At 43.4% G+C, this 23,585-nt stretch overlaps 2 protein-coding genes across 2 annotated transcripts in view; one reads left to right on the forward strand and one right to left on the reverse strand.

The window, feature by feature from the left end:
- Positions 1–1,184: 1,184 nt before the first annotated feature.
- Positions 1,185–4,884, forward strand: isl2a (ISL LIM homeobox 2a; the record flags this gene model as incomplete). The annotated part of the gene is made up of 6 exons (XM_080842357.1): positions 1,185–1,242; positions 1,688–1,877; positions 2,259–2,521; positions 3,363–3,646; positions 4,133–4,300; positions 4,768–4,884. The coding sequence occupies 6 exons, from the start codon at positions 1,185–1,187 to the stop codon at positions 4,882–4,884; spliced, it is 1,080 nt and encodes a 359-aa protein (XP_080698483.1).
- A 4,667-nt stretch (positions 4,885–9,551) lies between these two features.
- scaper (S-phase cyclin A-associated protein in the ER) overlaps positions 9,552–23,585 on the reverse strand; it is a gene marked incomplete at its 5' end in the record, with an annotated part of 104,681 nt that continues 90,647 nt past the window's right edge. Inside the window, 4 exons of the mRNA XM_080841850.1 lie at positions 9,552–10,457; positions 10,882–10,930; positions 13,815–14,006; positions 21,451–21,600. Of these exons, the coding sequence (XP_080697976.1) occupies positions 10,351–10,457; positions 10,882–10,930; positions 13,815–14,006; positions 21,451–21,600 (498 nt within the window). The 3' untranslated portion in view covers positions 9,552–10,350. The remainder of the gene's footprint in view (positions 10,458–10,881; positions 10,931–13,814; positions 14,007–21,450; positions 21,601–23,585) is intronic.

Below are 23,585 nucleotides of genomic sequence, written 5' to 3' on the forward strand. Positions count from 1 at the left end.
AATAGTCCTTCATGTTGTTCATCATGTAGCCTATATTTGTGACAAAGGGGATAGGGTAGGCTAGACATGATGTCACATAGGCCTATTGTATGCATACATTCATTGTGGTCAATCACAGCACAACCTTCAGGAAAGCAAGTATTTGACAAGGACCTTTTAATTTACCCAAAACTTTGCTCGTGAGGAAAGCAACCTTATTCTCTTTCCGACTTAATGGTCACGACGAGTAGGCTAAACGAGGCTTTCAAATAACAAGGCTGTGCGCTTCTTTCTTATGAGCTATGTACAGTTCTCCCCTCCAGTCTTAAAGAGAAATATAGCCTACATTTTAAGTTAGATTATTTGACTGGTAAACAACCAATTTTAAGGAAGATATTACCAACAGATTGAATATACAACGTCAACATGCAATTTCATGGCGAAAATAAATGGCTGGCCTAAATGTCCACGGTTTCGTAAAAAGTGCATTTTATGAGATGAAAATGTTTTAAGTCGCATCAGTTGCGGAACATTCAGCCTGATATTTGATTGCAGTCTCAAGCTAACTTACAATCCTTTGCCGGCAGGGGGCTCCCTGTCAGAGCATATGGGATGTTAAAAGTGTTGTATGGACCCGGCTCAAGAGTTAAGACTACATGGAGCAAAGATTTTTGGTAGCCTACATATAACAACGCACAAGACAGGCGCTTGCACTCATCTTAGCCCAGCCTACTTTATGCCTCTACATGTATCCAAATACAATTTTCATGTTATCAAGAATAATTTTAGTAGCCTAAAATAATTCATATAGCCTACGAACTCATGAACAGACAATCATTTTTTATCTGTACTTCGTGCAAAGACATAGGCTAGGCAGCAGGAGAGGAGGCGGTTCGAGAAATAGGCTACGTCATCGAAATGCTTTGAAATTTGCTTTAACAAGGATAGCTTGTAGATGGAATGAATGTTTGTCTGTTGTCATTTCCTCGGCAAATAGCCCATACAGTACTACTGCCTATAGCCTAACCTCCCAAGCCCCTAAGCGTATTCGGCTCCAAGTTTTTGTGTGACGTCAGGCTGCGTGTCGGACGTCGCTCTTCCCACTAGGCTACTCGCTGCTGGGGTAGAAGTTATTAGTCAGCCAAGGACGGGACAGTTTCCCACTCCATTTCTTCATCTATCGCCCTCTGTGCTATCCCTCCTGTATGGTGGACATTCTTCTCCATTCTTCTTTCTTGGGTGATATGGGGGATCATTCCAAAAGTAAGTCCTGCCTGTTTTCTTATAACCTGCCTTGAACGTTGAACGTCGTTTGTGTTTTTAATAAGTGATTGATTTATGTTAAATTTAGTCATAGGACAAATGAACAACATTTACTGTTTAGTCATATGCACCTATGACCGAAATGCAGATATTTCATAGGTGCACAACACATTTAATCTTTTTTTAGATAGTCTCCATTCATAAGATTTATTGATAGGCCTATGTCTATGTGATCACGACGCAACATGAATAAGAACAGAAAGAAGGAAAGATTAATGCTCAGAGGCACATGCAATGACAAATGTAAAATGACATTAACTATCAAATATGGACATACTGACCCAAACTGCAAAAGATGTGTGTGCCTTCAAATGCATGGGGTGTCAGTGACGGTGTCAAGGGATTAGGGTGTGCAGGTGGTAGCATTAATGTGTGCATTCCGCAGAGAAGTCCGGAATCGCTATGTGTGTCGGCTGTGGAAGTCAGATCCATGACCAGTACATCCTAAGAGTATCCCCAGACCTAGAGTGGCATGCAGCTTGCCTGAAGTGCGCGGAATGCAGCCAGTACCTGGATGAGACATGCACTTGCTTCGTTCGAGATGGCAAGACCTACTGCAAACGAGATTACGTAAGGTAGGGGTTTTCTTACTCTTTCTCGAAGAAATTGTGATTTCAGAGCTTTGGAATTTAGAAGAGGGCCTCTCAAAAACAGAGCTCTCAAGATGAATAAAAAATAAAGAAATATGCATCAATTTTATTGGAACGTGTTGAAACTAGAAAATAGATTGCGTGTCCTGTGCCAAAACAATGGCACTTTTATTTTTGGGCCATATTGTTGGATCTTTACATGTCCAAATAAAACAAAAACAAAAATGTAGACTAACTTGTACAGTTATTGTGATACAGCGTTATTTTTGAAGATTCACATTTATTAATAATTTAACCAATTATGGTTCAAGTAGCATTTTTGGAAATATTAGCAATTTACCTTAGTCAACATTTATCTTCTTCCAGGTTGTTCGGGATTAAGTGTGCAAAGTGTAACACTGGCTTTTGCAGCAGCGATCTCGTCATGAGAGCCCGAGACAACGTGTATCACATGGAGTGTTTCAGATGCTCCGTGTGTAGCAGACATCTCCTCCCCGGAGACGAGTTCTCGTTGCGAGACGAGGAACTGCTGTGCCGGGCTGATCATGGCTTACTGATGGAGCGCAGCTCAGCAGGAAGTCCCATCAGCCCCGGAAATATTCACTCTAGCAGATCAGTACACATGACAGGTCAGTACAACAACAACAACAGTTATAATAATAAAAATAATAATACTAATAATAATAATAATAATGATAATAATAATAACAATAATAGTAATAAAAACAATAACAAGAAGAAGAATTTCCTCTTTAAAAACAGTATTGTAGGCTATGTCCAGACCTATATTAAATTTTGCATTGATGATAGATAATAGAGTATATTTACATAGATGGGGTAATACCATATCTTTGATATTTTTCACTTAGGCTTATATTTAATCTGTACTCTTGGTGACCAAACCCTTAACTTAAATTATTATTAAGATATTATATATAAGCTATTCACAAGAATGAAGCCTATGATTAATGATGTTTTAGATCATTCACTGAACTGTTCAGTCAGAAATAAATCACCATGCTCTACAGTTTGTTTGACTGGATAATAACACAATCGAAATTAAACATAAAAACTATATTTTTTTACTGAAATTCCTGTAGCAATAACAGATTACATGCGACTTTTTCATACACTTTTTTGGGTGAATATTTGAACTCTTGGTTTAACCATAATCTTGTGATTTAAACCACAGTTTCATTCATAGAACAAGAAAAATAGCTATAGTGTCATAAACTCGGTATTAAAGGGGGTAAATTAATGCATGTAGCCCTAGACCTGAATTAAAGTTAAGCTTGCAGTTGCCTGATTTGTATTAGTATGGATTATAGTTTATTTTGTATTATTTCATTGTTTGTAAATACAATTCACGGTGAATTGCCTTGTGTACAAATCTAAACCGTGCAAGAGTTGGCCTACAAACAGCACATAAAAAATGAAGTAGTTTGTTGGTAATAATGTTCTCCTCTACAGAGCCTGTGCCAGTAAGACAGCCAACACACAGGAACCACGGTCACAAACAGTCCGAGAAAACCACTCGTGTACGGACAGTGCTGAACGAGAAACAGCTCCACACTCTCCGAACCTGCTACAACGCAAACCCTCGACCGGACGCGTTAATGAAAGAACAGTTAGTTGAGATGACCGGGTTGAGCCCACGGGTAATACGAGTTTGGTTCCAAAACAAACGTTGCAAAGACAAGAAGAGAACCAATCTCATGAAGCAACTTCAACTACAGCAACACAGTGATAAAACCGTAAGTGCAAGTTATTCTTGTTCTCCTACCTAACAACTGCGAAAATCAGGTTTTTCCGTTGCCATAAATTCCTCGAAAGAATGTTAGATGTGCATACCTATGGTGGTTCGTTTTTGGAAGCCTTAAGTAACACATTGCACATCAAAACAAGTTTGACTACAATCAGAATTCGTGTTAATACATTCAATCAACACAACTCATACCAGCAGCATGTCAATATGCATAATGATATAGGCTTCCATCTATCTAGGTATAGTGAAGACCGCGTTTGTGTGTGTATGCACGTTCAAGCGAGAGACAGAGTGTGTTATCTGACAAGTTTGTGCTAAAATGTGAGAAGCTTCCCCGACCTTTTTTATTTTACGGACTGCATCTGTATGTCTGTGTGCATATATGTACCAGAGAGACACATTTAATATCATCATGGGATATGTTCCCCGTTCTTAGGCTTTCTTGCAGACTGATCTCATGCACTTGCCCTTCCAGAATCTGCAGGGCCTAACAGGTACGCCTCTGGTTGCTGGCAGTCCGATCAGACATGACAACACTGTCCAAGGGAATCCAGTAGAAGTGCAAACTTATCAGCCACCGTGGAAAGCCTTAAGTGAGTTTGCCTTACAAAGTGACCTGGACCAGCCCGCTTTCCAACAACTGGTAAGGGACATCCCGGCCCTCTCTGACACTACATTGGAGAAACGTGCATGTTATGAATTCACGTTTGATTGTCACAGGCCTATAATCCACAGCCAAAACAGCAGTAACAAAGACACTGTAAATATAGCCTAACCTATCTTAAAATGAAGCACGAATGTCAATAAACAATTATCAGGACGACAAAGTTGTCTGTATTGTAATGCTTTTAGCCACAAGCCTATGCATATGATATGTTTGAATATCGAATAATATTTATATTTCTTATATAATTAGAAGAAATATGTTGTAGTCTTATAAAACATCCAACCAATGTGTGTCTATATCTGGAATAATAAACTCTAGCTTTGTGGTTACAGTCAAACATTTCTGTCGCACTTCCCCTGTAGTAAAATGGTGTGCACTGCCAGAATGAAAAGTTGGGAATTGTTAGGGATTCTGTGTTAATTCCTCACCTCTCTCTCATATAGGTGTCCTTTTCAGAGTCAGGTTCCCTGGGCAATTCGTCAGGCAGCGATGTGACTTCTCTGTCGTCGCAGTTACCAGACACTCCGAACAGCATGGTCCCGAGTCCTGTGGAGACGTGAGATCGGCCCCTCACCGATGACTCCCGTCCCAGCATGCTCCCGCGCGTCCTGCATGAGAACAGATGACCTCACCACCTCGAAAAAGAAAAAGGATTAATAAAATGACACCTACACGATGGATCTTATTGTGAAGATACAGTTTGCCAAAAATACGGAGAGACTTGCCCGGGCGAATTCGAGTTTCATAACATGTGGCATCACATCTGAAGTAATTTCCATGGATCCATCAAAACCAGAAGAAACCCCGAGGAATACAAACAAAATATTTTGATTTGGGTTACGAACCAGACTCTTCTTCTTTTAGTCTGTTTTAACAGTATTCAATAATGGCCATCATTGTATAGATTTATCAACACGTGAATTATTTCGTTGAGGCAGGAGAGAGACATATTTGTCCTTAACGCATGATCTCCGCAGATGGTGTAAAACTGACTCTTGTAAAATATTTTATCTTATCGGATGGAAGACTGATTGTTTGAACTTCTCAAGAAAAAAAGTAAGTTATTGTTATTTATTGTCAGGACATCCGTCCGTACCAGAATTAAGAAATTAACTTAATAAACTCTGTTAAGTTCTGTTTATGTCTGAGGAGTTCTGGATGACAAACATATGGACATCTATATTCAGAAGATATGTTGCTCATTTATATGGACAGCCTCTTGTCATTACTTTCTCGAGAGATAGAAAGACTGTTACTTAATTTACACATTTCCGTAAACAACATGCCAAAGACCTGGCAAATAGAGGGAGTAGTGAAAGTGTGGATAGAATTAAATATTAGTGAATGAGTTATCAGTGTCCATTATACTTTGCTTAAGACTGGCTTCACAACAATACAAAGCGTCTCAAAGTGATTTTTCAGGGTCATCGATACTATAGCCGGCATTTATAATTAGCTTACCTGCAAGTGGATCACATCCAGTGATTATTTTTATAGGCCTACCTGCTGCTGGTGTTATGTGGAAATCACCGACTGGTGTGAAATAGGACTAGGTTATTGCATGTAATGGCGTATAGCTCCACAATCTTATGTTTTCACTTTATGGCGAAAATTCAAAATGTATTTCGAAACCTCTGGTTTGTCGAGGGCCTGACATTTTGTACTATGTCACAGAAACACTTAAGATTTGATCATATAATGTATTTAATCTTTATTACATTTAATCAACACTTTTAGCATAGGCCTACAATATTTTGGGATAACTGGAAAGAGATGAGGGTTTTGATTGAAGATACATTATGATGTATGAATTTATGAAAACTGTAAAGGGAAACCCATTTCATGGTGATTTAAACGCTCATCACCGACAATTTCCATGTTACATAGCGGATATTGACCGGCCCATTGTGCCTATCCTACGAACCTGTTGTGATCAATTCCTTTTTTACTTGTAAAGGCATAAGTCTAGACAGAGGACAAGGATCGGCGACCTCTTATCTGCGCCTGGCATCACCTGCAAATGATACATTGAATGGAGCCACAACAAACCCTCCTCTCTTTTGCTGGAGATTTCGCTAAAGGGGGCACCCTCCCATCCAGCGCACTCTTGCGTGTCTTTGGTTTATTTTCATTCCGATCACAACCCGGCGCTTAGAATAGCCTCTGGACATGGGGAGCTCAGGTCAAGCAGCGTCTTGACATATCAGACCTTTCCAATTTGTTCAGCAGTATACGACCTTTCTGATCGGATGGGAATGAACTACCAAACAATGCTCATCCAGATTTCATGGGAAAAAACGTGCCCAAGCCAGGCACCAAAGACGCAGCAGGGACCTTTGTCAACGTGGCCATTTAATTTTACATGGCTTCGTTGAAATTAGGATGATGATTAAAAATGAATTAATTCGGGTGATTGCATACGTAGCCCACTAAATACGGGCCGAAATGCCTGTGAAAGTAGTTGTTTTAAGTTGCCACATACCACCGTTTAACATTTTAACACAGGAGAAGCAAATAGGGAAAATCATCTGAACTCACAATAACAGATGTTGATTGGCGACTAATTGAGTTATGTCAGGAATGTAGACGGAAACAAGTCAGAGGAGTTACGATAGTAATAAGATAAGATACAGTTGTTGAATGACAATCTACACTTATTCCATTCCATTCATCAAGTGGAAGACCTGTCTATACAAATAAGTTTCTAGCTATACTTTAAAGAGAGGTGTGCACTAAGATACATGGATCATTAAATTGTATCCACGGTAGAAATAATTACAAGGTGGTAAGACAAAATTTCATATGCTAACTACATTTCTCAACGATAATGTGAGTGACCGTCATGCCTGTGGCTAAAACAACAACAAAAATCCATATGATAATACTCATTCAATTAGATGATTACTATTGACAACAGAATGGAAGCCAACAACTTATTCTAATTAAACATCATCATGTGGACACGCTCATGAACGATTGTTAAGTCTGTGTTGCAAAGACTTTTAAAATTGCGCAAAGGTGCATGAAATAGATTAGACTTTGCCTACCTGACTCAAAGAGGCGATTATAAAGTAAGAGTACAGTAGCTTACAGGTTTGTAATGAGGGCATTAAATGAAAGTTTCAATTTGCTTAACATATGTTTATAGTTGTTGCTTACTGCCATCCAATTAGTAATTTGAGCTGTAGTGCGATTTTTTAAAATAAATTCCAGATCACTGAAACCTGATTCTTAATCTGTTCAATTACGAGTTCTCTAATTTCTTTTTGGATGAATGTATCGGTTCAACCATTTGAATGGCACATAAGCAAAAATACTTTGTTTATTTAAAATAAAAACTGTAATGTTCTATAAACCAAACAGTCTTTAGAATAATAGTACGTCTGGGTAAACTCTGGGAATTTCTCGATCATATTCATGTACACGTGTAGGTAAAGCAATGCATCACCATCAGATGGCCTAGTGCGCTGTAGGCCAAACAGAAAAATTGTTGCGCTGAGGACGCAAAATTGTAATATTTATGCTCATTTGATAACTTATAGCCTATCGCATGTTAAATCATGAAAAGGTTAATAAATAACAGTTGCAGAATTACCCATACCAATATTATTATTATATAGCCTATTATTAAACATAAAACGAAAAAAGGAAAATAAAGGATGAAAAAGCAGTGATTGTGAAAGTACGTTAATGTCAATATAAAACCACATTAAAAACGGGTTGACTGCCTGCTTGAAATGTCTATCAGCCAAAACACTCAGATATTTATCCACATCATTAAGCCACAGTCAAGCAATAGGAGTGATACCCCTATTTATTCCAGACGATTCTCTCTGAGAGGCTAAATGAAAATGTTGTAATTCCCTGCAGATTGGCACTTCAGAATTTCTCTTGAACAATAACAAATAAATGGGATCTGGAGGGAACCTATTTCCTGCGCTAACGTCATCACCGGGTCTTGTCACTGAACAGAAGGATGAACCGTGCAAGAGTAGGCGACTCGCCTCCACTAATTCGTCAGTTAAAATTCACAGCTTTATTCAAACAGATCAGTCTTATGCGAGAGTAACTGGACTAGGGGGATGGCTGAGTTGGTTTTGGAAACTGGTAACGCCACTATCTAGGGTGAACGGGGATCTGTCGCCGCTAGAAGGAAAATAATTGTGTAGTCCATTAAAACTGGTCTGAAATCCCGACAGTCCACCGTATATGTTTTCACAAAGCAGACCGAAGTATTGTATGAATTTCCTCTCCTTCAGTGTAAGACAACGCTGCTAAGTCTGCGCAGAGCCTGAGTGACATTGATCAAAACCATTTCAACAGAACGGTCAGAATTACCCACCGTTTTTGACATATTCTGAGGTTTCTTGGTGTAGTTGTATGTAACGTTATTAAACGGGGTATTCATACACAACCCTGCTGGGTAGAAAAGACCTCAATTCGCCTGACAGCGAGCATCCCATGAGAGCGAAAACCGACAGGATGGTAACCCAGTTCGAAAGGCTCCAGCTTTGGTTGACCGGCTGGCCAGAATACAATGACTCACAGGTTGTGGTGCGAGTCACTCAGGTGAGTGCGCGGAGAGGAACACCAGTGTGTTTGTCTTGCTCTGGCCTTGGGCCTCAGCAGACCTGTACCAGGTTTCTGGGGCTCGCCGCTTTTTCATTCTCGCCAACTCCGCACATTCTCTCACTCTTTTTTTTTAATACCATTCACACTGCACACAACCTCAAAGATGGAGCCAATGAATGGGAATTACATAATATATAAGACATATCTGTATATATATATATATATATATATATATACACACACACACACACACACACTTGATTTAAATCGAGCAGCTTGAGCCAAGACAAAAAAAGGATCATTTTACACACCCACACACAAGTGGGAAGTAATGTTTTTGTAACACTGCAGTTTAAAAGTTCGCAAAAATACTTCTTAACTGATCATACTGCAATGGGATCTAATTGAAGTTAAAACACAGATGAAGTCCATTTGTTATTGTGATTCAAAATGAACAGCACAGCCCTGGTGTGGAAATACATTTCCGACTGAATCCATTTATCTGGATTTAATACATCCTTGTTTAAATCAAACCTCAGAAGACTTCCAGTGCTAACTTTTACTCAATACTCACTGCCTTGACAACAGCAGTGTGGATAGCACATCTTATCATTTAGTTCTACAGATAGACTAAAACAAATACAAAGAGTCCTGGTGAAGTAAACGTTTTAATTCATTATAATAAATAAATTGTTAAATGTGACAGATACGTAAATAATTAAATAAATTATACTTTCTTTTAGTGCACTGAAATACAGGATAGAGAACAAAGGAAAGGGCCCCGAAAAATGGCCCGTACAATACATAACATTGAGATTAACTGCACTGACTACATTATGCAGGCAAGGCATACAGGTATAAGAAACAATTATATCAAAAACAATTCATTACAACAAAAACAAATTCAAAAGCAATGAATGAGGGAAACTGTTTTCATTTCACTGCCTACAAACGTCACAGTGCATAATGCATCAAAAAGAGAAGAAATTAAATTAAGCAAAACTATTCACTTCAGCCAATTATAATTTTTTTAAACCGTTCTTGATCTTCTCTGCTACATTCTCTTGTGTGTTCTCCTGTGACCTGTGGCAGAATACGTCTGTGGTCTGGGCAAGCTGACTGGGTAACACACTGTGGTTGTGTGTGTGTGTGTGTGTGTGTGTGTGTGTGTGTGTGTGTGTGTGTGTGTGTGTGTGTGAGAGAGTGTGTATGCGAATGTGTATGGGTGTATGCCAGTGTGTATGTCTGAGTGAGTGTGTGTGTGTGTGTGTGTGTGTGTGTGTGTGTGTGTGTGTGTGTGTGGACTAAGAGGTGTGAACGGATGCCGGCTCTTGGGTAGCGCTAATATTTACCAGGGTGGAGCTTGTGTGTCTCAGCGAGGAAGATGCTATATGTATATATGTGTGTGTGTGTGTGTGCGTGTGTGTGTGTATGTGTATGTGTATTAAAGTGAATCAGTCCTCCTGTTTCTTGAGGAAAAATTGCAGAGCCGAGTCCCACAGGTCTCGGGGGAAGCGGTTGGAGAGCTCGCAGTAATCCAGCGGTGAAGAGGAGGATTTCTCTGGATGGGGTGAGACAGAGAAAGTAAGAGGGAGAGAGAGTAAGAAGGGGAGAGAGTAAGAGGGGATGAGAGTGAGGACAGAGAGGAGAAGGGGGGAGAGACAGAAAAAGAGGATATTAATTGAGCTTGAAAGGAAGGGGCCATAGGCTTTGTGAACATGAAGCTCATCCCAGTCATTATTCCTCACTAGGGACTGCACAGCTTAAAGCCAAGAATAAAATACATCAAAATAAAATGCAACAGGACATAAAACAAATGGACAAATCTCGTCCTGTCTTTCTCTCTCTCTGTCTCCGAGTGTGCGACCAGTGGTGTTGGCCTGTACGGAAGATGATGTGAATTTGCTGTTGAGGTGAGTATGGATGCAGGCACACTGGTGGTGTCAAAGGAAGGGAGACGAAGGAGTTGAACTCTGTCTACTCACCTTGATGTGATGTCTTGTTGTCACCAATGTTTTCAGCTGGTGTACAGTCCTGTTGGGAGGCAAAGAAGAATCAGATCACCCGAATTCCATTGCTCTGGGTTATTGAGCTACGTGTCTCTTTCATGCGAAACATTCCACACAACACACATTCTGTAAATTTACACGGATGGTCAGCTGTCTGTCTGCTTTTAAGACAAACAAAACTAAATAACAAAACAAACAAAAGGTATGCATGTATATGTGTGTGTGTGTGTGTGTTTTTGTGCGGTCAATGGATTAAAGAAATTAACTAGTTAATTGCACAATTTGCTGTGATTAATCACGATGAATCGCTTTTTATTGTTAAGGCTGAAGCTTGTTATAATGGATATATAAATGCAAAATCACAGAATCAACACAAAGGAAGGAATTAATATACTATTGTTTAATAGCATCTTTTAAACACAGATCCTCCACTGATTTTTGTTATATGTGTACCACGTAAAGTGTGAAGGGACTTTTATTTTGAAACGGGGATTGAGATGAAGACGCAAAGGAGCGAAGAGACAGACTTTTGGCGAGAGAGATACTTTGAAGGGAGCTAGCGACTAGGTCAGTACTTAGAATGTGTGTGCAGTCGTTGCAAGTTAATTGTAAATTGTGTCAGGTGTTTGTTGTATGCCCCCAGATATGAACCGTTAAGTAGAAACTAACAGAAATAATAACAAAACCCATGCAGAGTTTTTTGAGTAATTTGTTTTAACGCGTTTTATATAATTCAAATAACTTGCAAAAATGAATGTGTTAATTATATAAATGTATATATAACTTGAACTTATATATACATATATTTCCCCCAGTTAACTTTTTAGTAAGGCTGTCGTGTCTTGCCAATAGCCTCCTCTGGAAACTGAGTGAAGAAATTTGTGGTATTTCTTATAGAGCAGAAACAAACTATCAACTCCATGTGGTCGGCTCTGAGGTCATTTTGAGAGCCTGTTCAGAAACTTTACCAACCATGTTGCTGGAGACCATGAAGAGCCTCCGAGGCGAACTTAATCTACTTAAACACACACACCTAAACACACCTGCTTAAGCCAATTTCTTAATTATGCATCTCTGCTCTCTGTCAAGACGAGTTTGCCTAAACACAGAAAACACCTCCAAAGCCCGTAGCCGTGTTGCCCAACAGGTGACATGTTTTAAAATATTCAAGAGTAGTAGTGTTTCATTCTTTTAGTGGACAGCGTGTGCTACCGGCCAAGGTAGGTGTCAGGATGACCACATACATCATGCATGAGTTTATCCCAAAGATCAAAACATTCCCTCGTTCCCTAGTTTCCCTCTCTCTCGCTGAGGTTATCTTCTTACCTAAAAAACAAGGAAAAAAAAGTGGATGTACACTGTATGGCTGCTTTTGTTCTCTGCTGGAGGAGTGTTTGGACAAATGGTGGGGGGGGGGGGGGAGCATGACACCATACGTCTTCTCATTGTTTTAAGGGAGCAACAATCGCCTGTCCTTCCAGGCGTAAGAGCTAATCTCTAAATAAATAAGGCAGGTAGCGGGGAGCGCCGAGGCCCTGACAGCGTGAAGATGAAGGAGGACAAGTGTTTACGGGAGGCCCGAGCGGTGGCAGGTAAATCCACTCGCATCCCTACAGGAAGCCATCCATCTTACACTGGGTGTGGGGGTGGGGTGGGATGGAAGATAACTTTGGCCATTACAGAAAAGAAAACGGTATAGAAAAGAGACAAAGAGGTAACGTGAGAGACTGAGAGAGAGAGAGAGAGAGAGAGAGAGAGAGAGAGAGAGAAACACACAGAGAGAACAGATGGAAAGAAAAATGATTAAAAGTGAGCATAAATATAAAATGAAGGAAAGAATGGGAGAAAGATACAAAAAGTATATGTGTGTGAGAGAGAGAAAAAAAGATAAAGGGGAAGAGGGTGGCAGAAAGACAGACACTGAGTGAAGGAGAGAGCAGGGAGATAATGCTGTGTGCCAATGTGCAGCAACGGCCACATAAACTACTAAGACTCCAGAAGTCCGGGGTGGCACGAGTGTGCAGAGCAGAGCTAAAGCCATAGATGCTATGGATGTCCAGTTTGTTCTGTGAGCGTGTATTTGTGGTATGGTTTTAAAATGTTGTGAAAAATAACAATCATAATGCTAGTGCAAAACCTTTGACTAACTGATATATATATATATACTGTATATATATATATACACAGTCACATACACACACACAGACACACAGACACAGACATACACACACCACTGTAGAGTGCAAAGCTATGTCATCCTGTTTGTGTGTGTAGAGAACAGATAAACTGTACAGCATCTAAAGCAGGTACAGTGTAAATCTATGGGCGTCATGTCTGCTTTACTTGGGTCGAGGCTATTTATATTCCCCGCATCTACATTCATTTTTTGTACATGGCATATGCCTGAGATTTATAGCTTGCCTAAAAGGTCTACTTCTGTTAAATGAGTATGTGTGGCCTTGTAATACCATGTAATGACTTTGTTCTCCTTGTTTCTGCAGGTGCAGATGAATGTGTGTGCTGTTCCTATGCATGTGTTTTGTGTGTGTGTGTTTGCGTGAGAGATCACAGATCTCCCCTAAATAACGAGGAGCGCACAACTCCTCCTCTGCTTTAGAATGGCCTTAGCCATCCTCTTGGCCAACCTCTTGGTTGTTTCAGCAGGTACAGACAAATTTATTGTTCCTCTTGGAGTGTGTGTGTGTGTGTGTGTGTGTGTTTTTCTGCGTGTGTTTTCTCTCACCTGTAGAAAGGTAGTAAGCAGCAAACAACTCATATCCTGCTTCATAACAAACATGAATATCCTGGTTCTCCAGGTTGTTTCAGCAGGCACAGATGGATATTTATGCTGCTGCTGTGTGAGTGTGTGTGTGTGTGTGTGTGTGTGTGTGTGTGTGTGTGTGTCCTACCTGTATAAAGGTGGCGAGCAGCACACAGCTCATCTCCTGCTGCACGATGACCTTGTTCTGCTGGTTGTTGTAGCAGGCGCATATGAGCGAGGGGAAGAGCACTTTAATGAGGCGCGGGTGGCTGAAGTACTGGAACGGCAGCTGACACAGTTTCTGCAAGACACTGGGCTGCCTTCCAGACTGCACCATAACCTGGATAGGAGTGAACACACACACACACACACACACACACACACACACACACACACACACACACACACACACACACACACACACACACACACACACACACACACACACACACACACACACACACGCCGCTCAGTCAGTCAGACACTGCCGGGCCACGCTGTGGCCTGTCGTAAATCTTAACCCAACCCTCCCCCTTGTGCCCCTCCCATGCATAAATCTGCCACTAAAACAACACACAAACAGCCATTAAGAGGAGAAATAGAGGGCACAGCCTCCCACCACACAATTACGCACCATAAAAACACAAGAGAGGATGTGTTGCATGGGTTTTCCCCCTTAACCACACGCTCTTGGCTGTGTCTTTGTGTGCTACAGGTACGCAACACGTAATTCATAGGACAGAGAGAAAAAAAAGAGAGAAGAGAAGGAAATTCCTGTGTAGACGGCGAATGTTTGCTGATCGGGTTGATTGTGGTCGGATGTGAATGACAGACATCAGACGCCAAGCGACAGGGGATGTGTCATGACTCGGACGCTGGCTCCACCAATTAAGGAGTTGTCTATTATTGTGCCAGTGAAATATTCAAGTCAGGTTTTGCTGTTGCAGCGGGTCCTCTCAAGTGTGTGTGTGTGTGTGGGGTTGGGTGTAAAAGGGTCATGCTTAGTGCAGAGGGCTAGAGCAGGACAGCTGGGGTGCATGCGTTTGTGTGAGTGTGTGTGTGTGTGTATAAGGGTGGGAGGTCGCACCAGAAGGCCTCTGCTACTTTAAGAAATGAAGCAATACCGTTAATGGAGTTCTCACCAGGGCCCACGCCACACACAGCCCGTCAATCACACCATCACATCCGGCCCACCAATATTAAACCCAAATCACTCCCAGGCCACTCTGATTAAACAGGGCATGGCCGGACTGGGCGGGGGGTCCAGGGTCTGTCTGTCGGGGGGGGGCATTAGCACTTGAGATTTCTCCCAGGAGCATGGGAAGGTGCTGTGTGTGTGGTGGGGACCACAAGAAATGGGAGGTCACTACAGTAAATTGTGAATTTGAAAAAAAAAAAAAAAAAACACACTGCTTTAAAGGTACCCCTGACCTACAACACACACACACACACACACACACACACACACACACACACACACACACACACACACACACACACACACACACACACACACACACACACACACACACACACACACACACACACACACACACACACACACACACACACACACACACACACACACACACACACACACACACACACACACACAAAAACACACAAACACACAAACACGCACACACTCCAAAATGCAAGCCAGAAGGGTGGGGTGAAGCTCCTGGATCACAGTTACATAAATTACCTGAAGGGGGTTTAACAAGACTTAGCAAAACCAGAGAGACACCCTTTAACAATACTCTTTCCCAAAGCCCTCTCCTTTTAATGACGCACTTTAGGAGGGGGTTTAAGGGGCATGACAAACAAACCGATAACTCACTTCTTTTATCATTTCAAGGTGAGGGCCCTCAGAGCCGGGTTCTACAGCAGCGTTCAAAGGCTCGGTGCGGGCGTGACGTCGGCCCGAGTTAGCGACCGTTTCAAAGACGCCTCGGCCCCGCTGCTCGACCGGGGCCACCGAGGAGCTTTTCAAAGGGCAGGTTCAAAAAAGCTAAGGAGCAGCTGACTGCCAAGGCAGTCGGAGCAAAAACATTACATGAAAAAAGGCGCTGGATCTGTGTTTTTTTCTCTCTCCTCTTTCTTAAGAAGCAGGCCGTGTTCACCAAACATTGCTGCCCACAGGCTTTGCAGCGAGGCACGATTAATGAGTGTCTTCATGCAGAGGATATGAATGAATTTACTTTTTTACTTCTTACAGGAGAGAGTGGGAGGGGGCAGAGAAAGACTTTAAAAGATCTGGCTGTTTTCAGGAGGTGGAGCTGGGAAGTGTCAGCCAGAGAAGTAAAATGAAGCAGGGATCAGCTGACAATATCTCACAGAGTGCGGACTAAATCTCCGCCACCCTCCCATGCAGAAGGGCAGGGAAGGGGCAGACAGAGAGCTTCACATTCACAGAGCTGTGCAAATGATAAGGGCCCAACACTACATATTCATCTGTAAATGTGTGTGTGTGTGTGTGTGTGTGTGTGTGTATCTATGGGTGTGTATGGGTCTTGCCCTGCTGCAGCCGCTCTGGCCACAAATCACACAGCCATCTCATAATCCTCCGCCACGCAGTGCTCCATCTTCAAGACGCCCAAACAAATTGTCCACCCTCAAGTGTCCGCTGCAGGGAGACATAAAGCAAGGTGATCTGGCAAGGGCGTGTGGGGGTGGGGGTGGGGGAGAGCAGAGGTTACATCAAAACCAAAGTCTCAGGCCTGAAGACTGTCCAGACCTCTGCTTGGACTAAGAGTAATGACCCCTGCACCCCAGTACCCATGCCAGACTGGGATTAGGCCCCAGCCAAGTCTCTCACCATCCGCAGGACTATCTATTCAGCCCTTGACATCATAAAAGCAATGGCAGAGCGTTTGAACTTGTGAGAGAGCCTTCGCTCCTACAGACATGCCCGTAAAATACAGAGGGGGGGAGGAGGAGGGGAAAAAAGAGGTCTAGAGACATGCTGCCCCCGTGTTTCCTTTAAGTACAGAGAGCCAGAGAGCTCAAACAGAGCGGACCGCTTTTATGACACTATTACATAACCTTAGCAAAGACAAAGGGTGTGTAAAGTTAACAGTCTGAAACGCAAACACTGACTAAGAATAACATTGGAAGAACAGCAGAGGACCCCAAAGTCTGACCCTTGGCCACAGGTTGGGATTCCATTAAAAGATCCAAAGGTTAAGACTGGGATTTTTGAGTGTCAGAATGACATAAGGCTCGAGGAACAGGTCCAGACGTCTCAATGACCAAGACTGTACGAGGATTCTCAGGATTCTCCCTTGGCAAGCAGAGAGCTCCATGAGCGAGACATCCTTTGTAATATATCTGTTGGAGTGCCTGGTGACCCAGGCGTGAGTGGTGTCTAGACACCCCTCCACTGCGGTCAACCGGCTACGGATGCGTCAGCCATCGACCAGGGCCACAAATCTGCGGCTCCAACCCGCCACCCCAACCCCGTCAACATCTCCTTCAGCCAAAAAAAAAAAAACGCAAACCAGATCCTCTGGCAGGCGACCCCAAACAGCAGAGTTACCGTAAAGCAGAAGGGAACTGCCGGCCAGCTGATAAGAGTGAAGGGCCAAACCACATCAGAGGACGTTGAAAGAGCACTCGGGAGAGGAAGTTACTGCTGAAAGGACTTATCTTAACAACCTCTGCCACCCACAAACAGGTTCTGGAGATGCGCAAGGAGCCTTGAACGCTCCATAAATTCCCCCCGACCCCCCCCGACCCCCCCCCCCCCCCCCCCCTCTGAGTTTCAGACAACCTGACGACAATCCAAGACTGAGGTGTAAACATCTGTGAGAAGAGAGCGGGAAATTTCGGCATTGTACAATTTTTCCCCCTCTATTGCCCTTTTGTGAGTGTGTGTGTTTTTTCTTCCGTGTAAAAGAGCATCCAGCTCATCGGAGCACCATAAACCACTCGAACTGTATGAGCAATGCCACTGGCGTCGAGAGATTTATCACCGCCTGCCTAACGTCATCGCTGATGCGACCGGGAGATAATCTCAAAGCAACCCTCCTCTGAGAGTCGAGACAACCCGGATCACACTCCAGCCCGAAGGACGGCACTCCTTGAGGAGAGATTTATAAGAAACAGGAGAGGAGAACGGCATAGAAGAAAACAAACCAACCAATTCAAACAAAACAAACAAAAAAATACTCCCATCTACTCTTTTAGCCTCCACAAACCTGAGCTAAACCCCTCTGGGCGCGTTTGTAAATCAAAAACCTTCACTGTCCCCAAACACACCCACCCCATCCCACCCACCCACACACCCCACCCTGTTTACTACAGAGTACACATTCCCCTGTGCTGGCTCCCCATGGTCTGCCCCAGCCTTCTTATGCCTCCCAGGCGAGAGGGCGCTTGGTTATCTGGCCAAGTAATGGACTGTTGAAGGGATCGTTTCAACATCAGTTTAACAGGGATTACAAGAGCAGCAGCGGGCTAGAGCTTACAGTGCAGGGGAGACGCCCTGATGGTGCGTGGGGGAGGGAGACAGGGAGAGAGAGAAAGAGAGAAAGAAAGAGGGACTATATGAGATAAGACTGATGAGTGTGAAGGATTGGTTCCGTCTGGGATTTCGCAGGTCTGCTGAACAACATGTCTTGAAGTCCTCAAAAAAAAAAAAAAAAGGACCATCTATCAACACCAGCAGATATGCCGAGGGTAAACAGAAAATTATATTGTAGCAAGACCCGTGTTATCGTGTGGATACTGAGTGCCTGTGTGGGCTATGGAGCATGAAGGTGGGGGAAAAAACACTCTCAATGTATCCAGAGGACCCTCACTGCCATGTGGCTTTATTGCCTTAGATAGTTATTCTTCACAGAGTGTGCAAAAGCTACCTCTTGGATTAATACGTCATGTGGATTGCCCTGGAGCTATGGCCGCCTGTATGGTTTCTGTTTGCCGTCGCAGCTCTGGGACTCACAGAGGCTGAATGGATGGACGCGTGTCATTCGGGAGACAACACAGGCATGTGCTCCAGGCAACAAGGGCCAGCACTCGGCTGTTCCAAGTGTATGGCTGCTCACATACTGTATATATATAGTGAATGTGCATGTATGTGTATATATAAAATTGTAGCGACAGTTTATCCTGGAGAGAGTAGTGAATGCTAGTCCCCGTCCCGGGAGTACAAACACACTTCACGGCCTGCACGACAGTGCATATGTCATTCCGGCTATGGCCTTCCTTTCTTCCTTGCTTGCTTTTCTTTTCTTTTCCTTGAGTTCTATATGCAACCCCTCCAACCAGCCCCCTGGAGGCAGTGGCTACACACCAGGCCAGCTCAGAAGTTCCACTGAAGACTCCCCACCCCCAGACACACACACACACCAGCTTGCCTGATTTCTCACACACCGCACATATAAACAGAGGGTCGGTGTGTCAGACTTGAGCTCTGCATCAGCAGACTGAGATGACTGTAGAGATGTGTGTGTGTGTGTGTGTGTGTGTGTGTGTGTGTGTGTGGTGGGGGGGGGGGTTGGAGGGGTTGCTGCCTCTTTGTGGGTTCTGTCAGTGCTTACATTAGCCTGAGAAAGGCCAAAGCTGCTCCAAATAATCCACGTAGTTTTCGACTTGTAGCATTCATCCTGCGCAATTCGGGAGTCCCTGACGTGGAGGCATTCCAGGACCACTATTTAGAGGAAGTCACTACACAACACACTGCGGAATTTGTATTTCCTTTGTTATTTGGCAAACTTGTACTGTTTGGAGTGTTTTGTCCTGAATACTAAACTAATTATTTGTGTTAGTACAAATGTCATTACAGCGCATATCTACATTAATTAATTTATCTGATATTTCAGTTAATAATGAACAACTGCCTAAAAAAGTTTTACAGTACAGGTCTGCACCAAGTAGACATATTATAATTTATTTTAGAACAACGCGATGACAGATTATATGTATGTCAGATTATAAATACATATTAAGCTTTTATAATGGTTTCACGTTTTCCAGATTCAAACGATATCCTTATGTTTTCTATAGTCTGTGTTGCCTCGGATAAAGCCAAAGTCTATTTTCCACATCGGGGTAAAATATCATCTATCTATGCCCTATAATTTATGCTGCTCCAAACGAGCAAGGAGGCAATATCAATGAAAATAATTAACACGAAGAGTCAAGGTTAATGAGAAACCATTGTCGACGGAGAAATGCATATGCAACTGCATTAATAAGCATTTACGGCAGAGCAGCACTCTGGCCCTCGTGACCCTAAACGTATATGACGAACATCCCTCTGCCACAACATGCGAGCTTCCTCCTTCCGACCGGCTGGTAAACTGGTGTCTTTTGAATTTATTTTTTATAAATGATAAGAACTGAACCACTGCCAAATGGAGACATTAAAAAAACAGCTTGTGTCCTGGGTGGAAGTCACAAGTTTAAAGACTTGTGCGGCGTGGCATTTTTCAAATTAGCAGAAGTGCGCCGGGGAAGAAATGAATATGAAAGGAGCGACTGCTATTCCCCGCCTGGCCATTTCACTCGGCTGTCTCTGTGTGTGTGTGTGTGTGTGTGTGTGCGCGCCTGTGTGTGTGTGTGTGCATATGTGTGAGTGAGTGAGTGAGTGTGTGTGCACCCACAAAGCCTTGCTCATCTGTCACTTTCCCTAATTCAATCATCAGCTTTCATTCAATTATCCAATATAATATGCAAATCAGGCCAACAATGGCCAACAAATGCTAATTGCGTACATCAAAATAATTAAATTGGATCGGAGCAGGGGAGGAGGACTGAACCGCCATAAAATCGGAGGCAGTTCTTTTAATTAAGACTTAAAAATGTTTTAAATTAGAATCTGTAATCAGCCCATAAATTGTTGGGGATGGTCTAATTCCCCTGGTTCCTGCCACCCCCAACCATCCCCTCCCCTCCTCCTACTCCTCCCCCACGCTAAGGACCTAACTGTCATTGGGTGCGGGTTGCTTGGCAGATCTACCATCAGCTCTTCCTGCTGCCGGCCACTGATGCCTCCTAACCAAAGCTCAGCCAGCTGTGGCAGCTTGTGCACTTGCCAAGAGCGAGTGTGCCATGCGTGACTTGTCAGGTGCGTGCCAGGCACATCAACAACTCTCACTTTGGGCTGCCACGCTACCTGGGCACACCTAGCCATGCCTGTTCTCCTCTCTGATGGACACAGTGAGAGAGAGAGAGAGAGAGAGAGAGAGAGAGAGAGAGAGAGAGAGAGAGAGAGAGAGAGAGAGAGAGAGAGAGAGAGAGAGAGAGAGAGAGAGAGAGAGAGAGAGAGGTCGTCACACGATAAAAACACAGCGTGGAGGTGGCAGGGCAGAGCTGCATTATTAAACACACATCCTTTGTGGCTTTTTGTCTCGCTTGTTCGTGGAGAGGAAAAGGGAGGAGGAGGGGAAAAAGAAAGAACACACTGGTGCTTGATCTAATGAGAGCCATGGGGAGGGGGTGATCTTTATTTACAGCAAGCTTCTGACAGGTGGCAGAGAAACAAGGGGTTACACTACTGCCAAGAGTAGGAAGGAGGAAAAAAAAAGAAAAGGAACTACATAATGGTCAGGACTTGAGTGGTTTCGATGTAATAGAAATCAATTTACAAAAACACAATTAGCAGCATTAATGGACTCATTAAAAACCACAATGAGCTGCATAACAGTCACAGGATGTGTGTGTGTGTGTGTGTGTGTGTGTGTGTGTGTTTGTGTGTGTGTGTCTAGGTAATGTGGTTTGGTGGTAATGTAGTGGTGAGAAAGTGAGCTGTTCTGTGCGGTGCAATGTGCCGGGCTCACCTGGTTGTCGGGGTGGTTGACGGTGAAGTAGCCCACGCAGATGATGACCTCATGGAGCAGCTCCTCACACTTGTGCTGGGAGCAGTACCAGAGCAGTGAGCTGGCGATGTGACGGAAGGCCAGGGACAGGCCCTCTGCCCCTAAAACAGACTGAGAGGAAGAGACGAGGAAGAGGTCAGAGGTCATATATGGGGGAACTACTCCGAAAGCTAGAATGAATGATGGCCCATTGAGTTTGCAGTTACATTTTGTGACTCTCAATACAGTATTTGACTTCCAGTATTTTCTCATGTGGTCAATACAGAAAATAACAGCACTTCAAAAGGTCACTGACAACTAATGACCTGCTTGTTGAAAGCACCCAGACAAGTGATTTGTGATTTTGATGTGGTCGGGAAAAGCCAGATATCCTCTGGATCTCATTGGCCACAACAAGTGCCATGCCAACATGCCGAGGAGAAATTCGCAGGAAAATTACAGGGGAAAAGCCACCCTTTAATGTTTTATAAACCAACACTATGCCCATTCTTTCTCATACCGTTTCACCACAGCCAAAATCTTCTGCCTGAAATATGTTTTGAAACAAAAAAGATGGCGTGACGCCATACACAACAGCCATTCGGTGCCTATTTAAAAACATCATGAGGCGAAAACAGAAATGAGGAGAGGAGTACATGAAGCAGGGCTTGCTGTGGCGGCCAGGGAGTCTCCGCACACAACCCCCAGAGGGGAAGGACCCCCCCATTTCTACTGGCCCATGAGACGCTATCGGCGGCCTGCAGACGGTATTTATTAAACATGTCAGTGTGACGGAGCACTAGAGGGTCAGTCCCTCCTCAGGCACGGACACTGGCTTCACAGAGGGAAAGTGTGTGTGTGTGTGTGTGTGTGTGTATGTGTGTGTGTGTGTGTGTGTGTGTGTGTGTGTGTGTGTGTGTGTGTGTGTGTGTGTGTGTGTGTGTGTGTGTGTGAGAGGCAGTAGGGGGTGGTTGGGTAAGGAAAGTCCAAACAGTCTCCCAAACAACAATACCTGAGAAGGACCCCCATACCCCACAATCCCTTCCCCTTCACAGTTGCCACTCATGAGGGAGAGTGTGTGTTTACGTTAACCACAGGACTCCAAACACTGATGCTGTCTGAGGCTTTGCCCACATCGTAGCTAAAAAAAAAAAGGCTGGGAAAGAGAGAGAGAATGGAAGGGTGGAATAGCATGGACAGACTAGGCCTCAGAGGCATCTATACCATTACTCAACGCTCTGGAGCTCTGCTCTTCCGTTGTTTGTGTCCACAGTCACATTCCACTTCTTTCCCATAACAGCATTAGATGACGAGGACGAAAATATCTTACTGTTTCATCGTACGCTTAATTGAGATATGTCAGCACAGCTCATCTTCAGCTAATCTTTCATCCATTTGACAATGTGGTATGGTAATGCATGCTGTGCTGAGTAAACTCATTTCGACAAACTGATGAGACCAATCGATAGATAATGATTCAATCTTACCGTTAGCCGCTATGCATCATGTCAACGTTTTTCTATCGTGGCGAACGTCTTTGTGGGCTCTCGGTGTGTGCAGCTAATGAGGAGCAGTGTGGGCGCTAATGGGAAATGGCCTTCCATCCTTCCATTATCACAGGGTGGCTCAGTTTCAACAAGACCTTCGAAGGCTTATCAGAACCAAACGTCAAGTAAGGCCATTTCATCGGAAGTTTCTCAGTGGTTCCTCAAATCCGCCCTCGTCCGTACTACCATATTTGCATGTCGCACAAATCAATGCTACGCTTCTGCTAGCAATTAACCTGAGCTCTAAAACACTAAGGAGAAAGGAGGAGCGACTCAACAGCTTCTGACTCCACTGATGTGCCAATTAAAACACAGGCAATGACTAATCCAAACCACAAGGTGATTATGACCGTCAAAATGGGCCATTATTTAAAAATTTCATAAACGGGTGCGTGGGCAGAGGCAGAGCCGGCGATGAGTGCCAGCTGGTTTGAATAGGGCCAAACATGCCTCTGTGTCGGCAGTAGCGACAGCTTTAGAGTAATTACTGAGGGTGATCCAGTTACGAGAGATTCAGAGGCCTTGCTGATTCTCGCTTACTCACACCTTTCTTGGGAGTTCAGTTTGTTT

The sequence above is a fragment of the Sprattus sprattus genome, assembly GCF_963457725.1.
Source record: "Sprattus sprattus genome assembly, chromosome: 7".
NCBI classification, from domain to species: domain Eukaryota; kingdom Metazoa; phylum Chordata; class Actinopteri; order Clupeiformes; family Clupeidae; genus Sprattus; species Sprattus sprattus.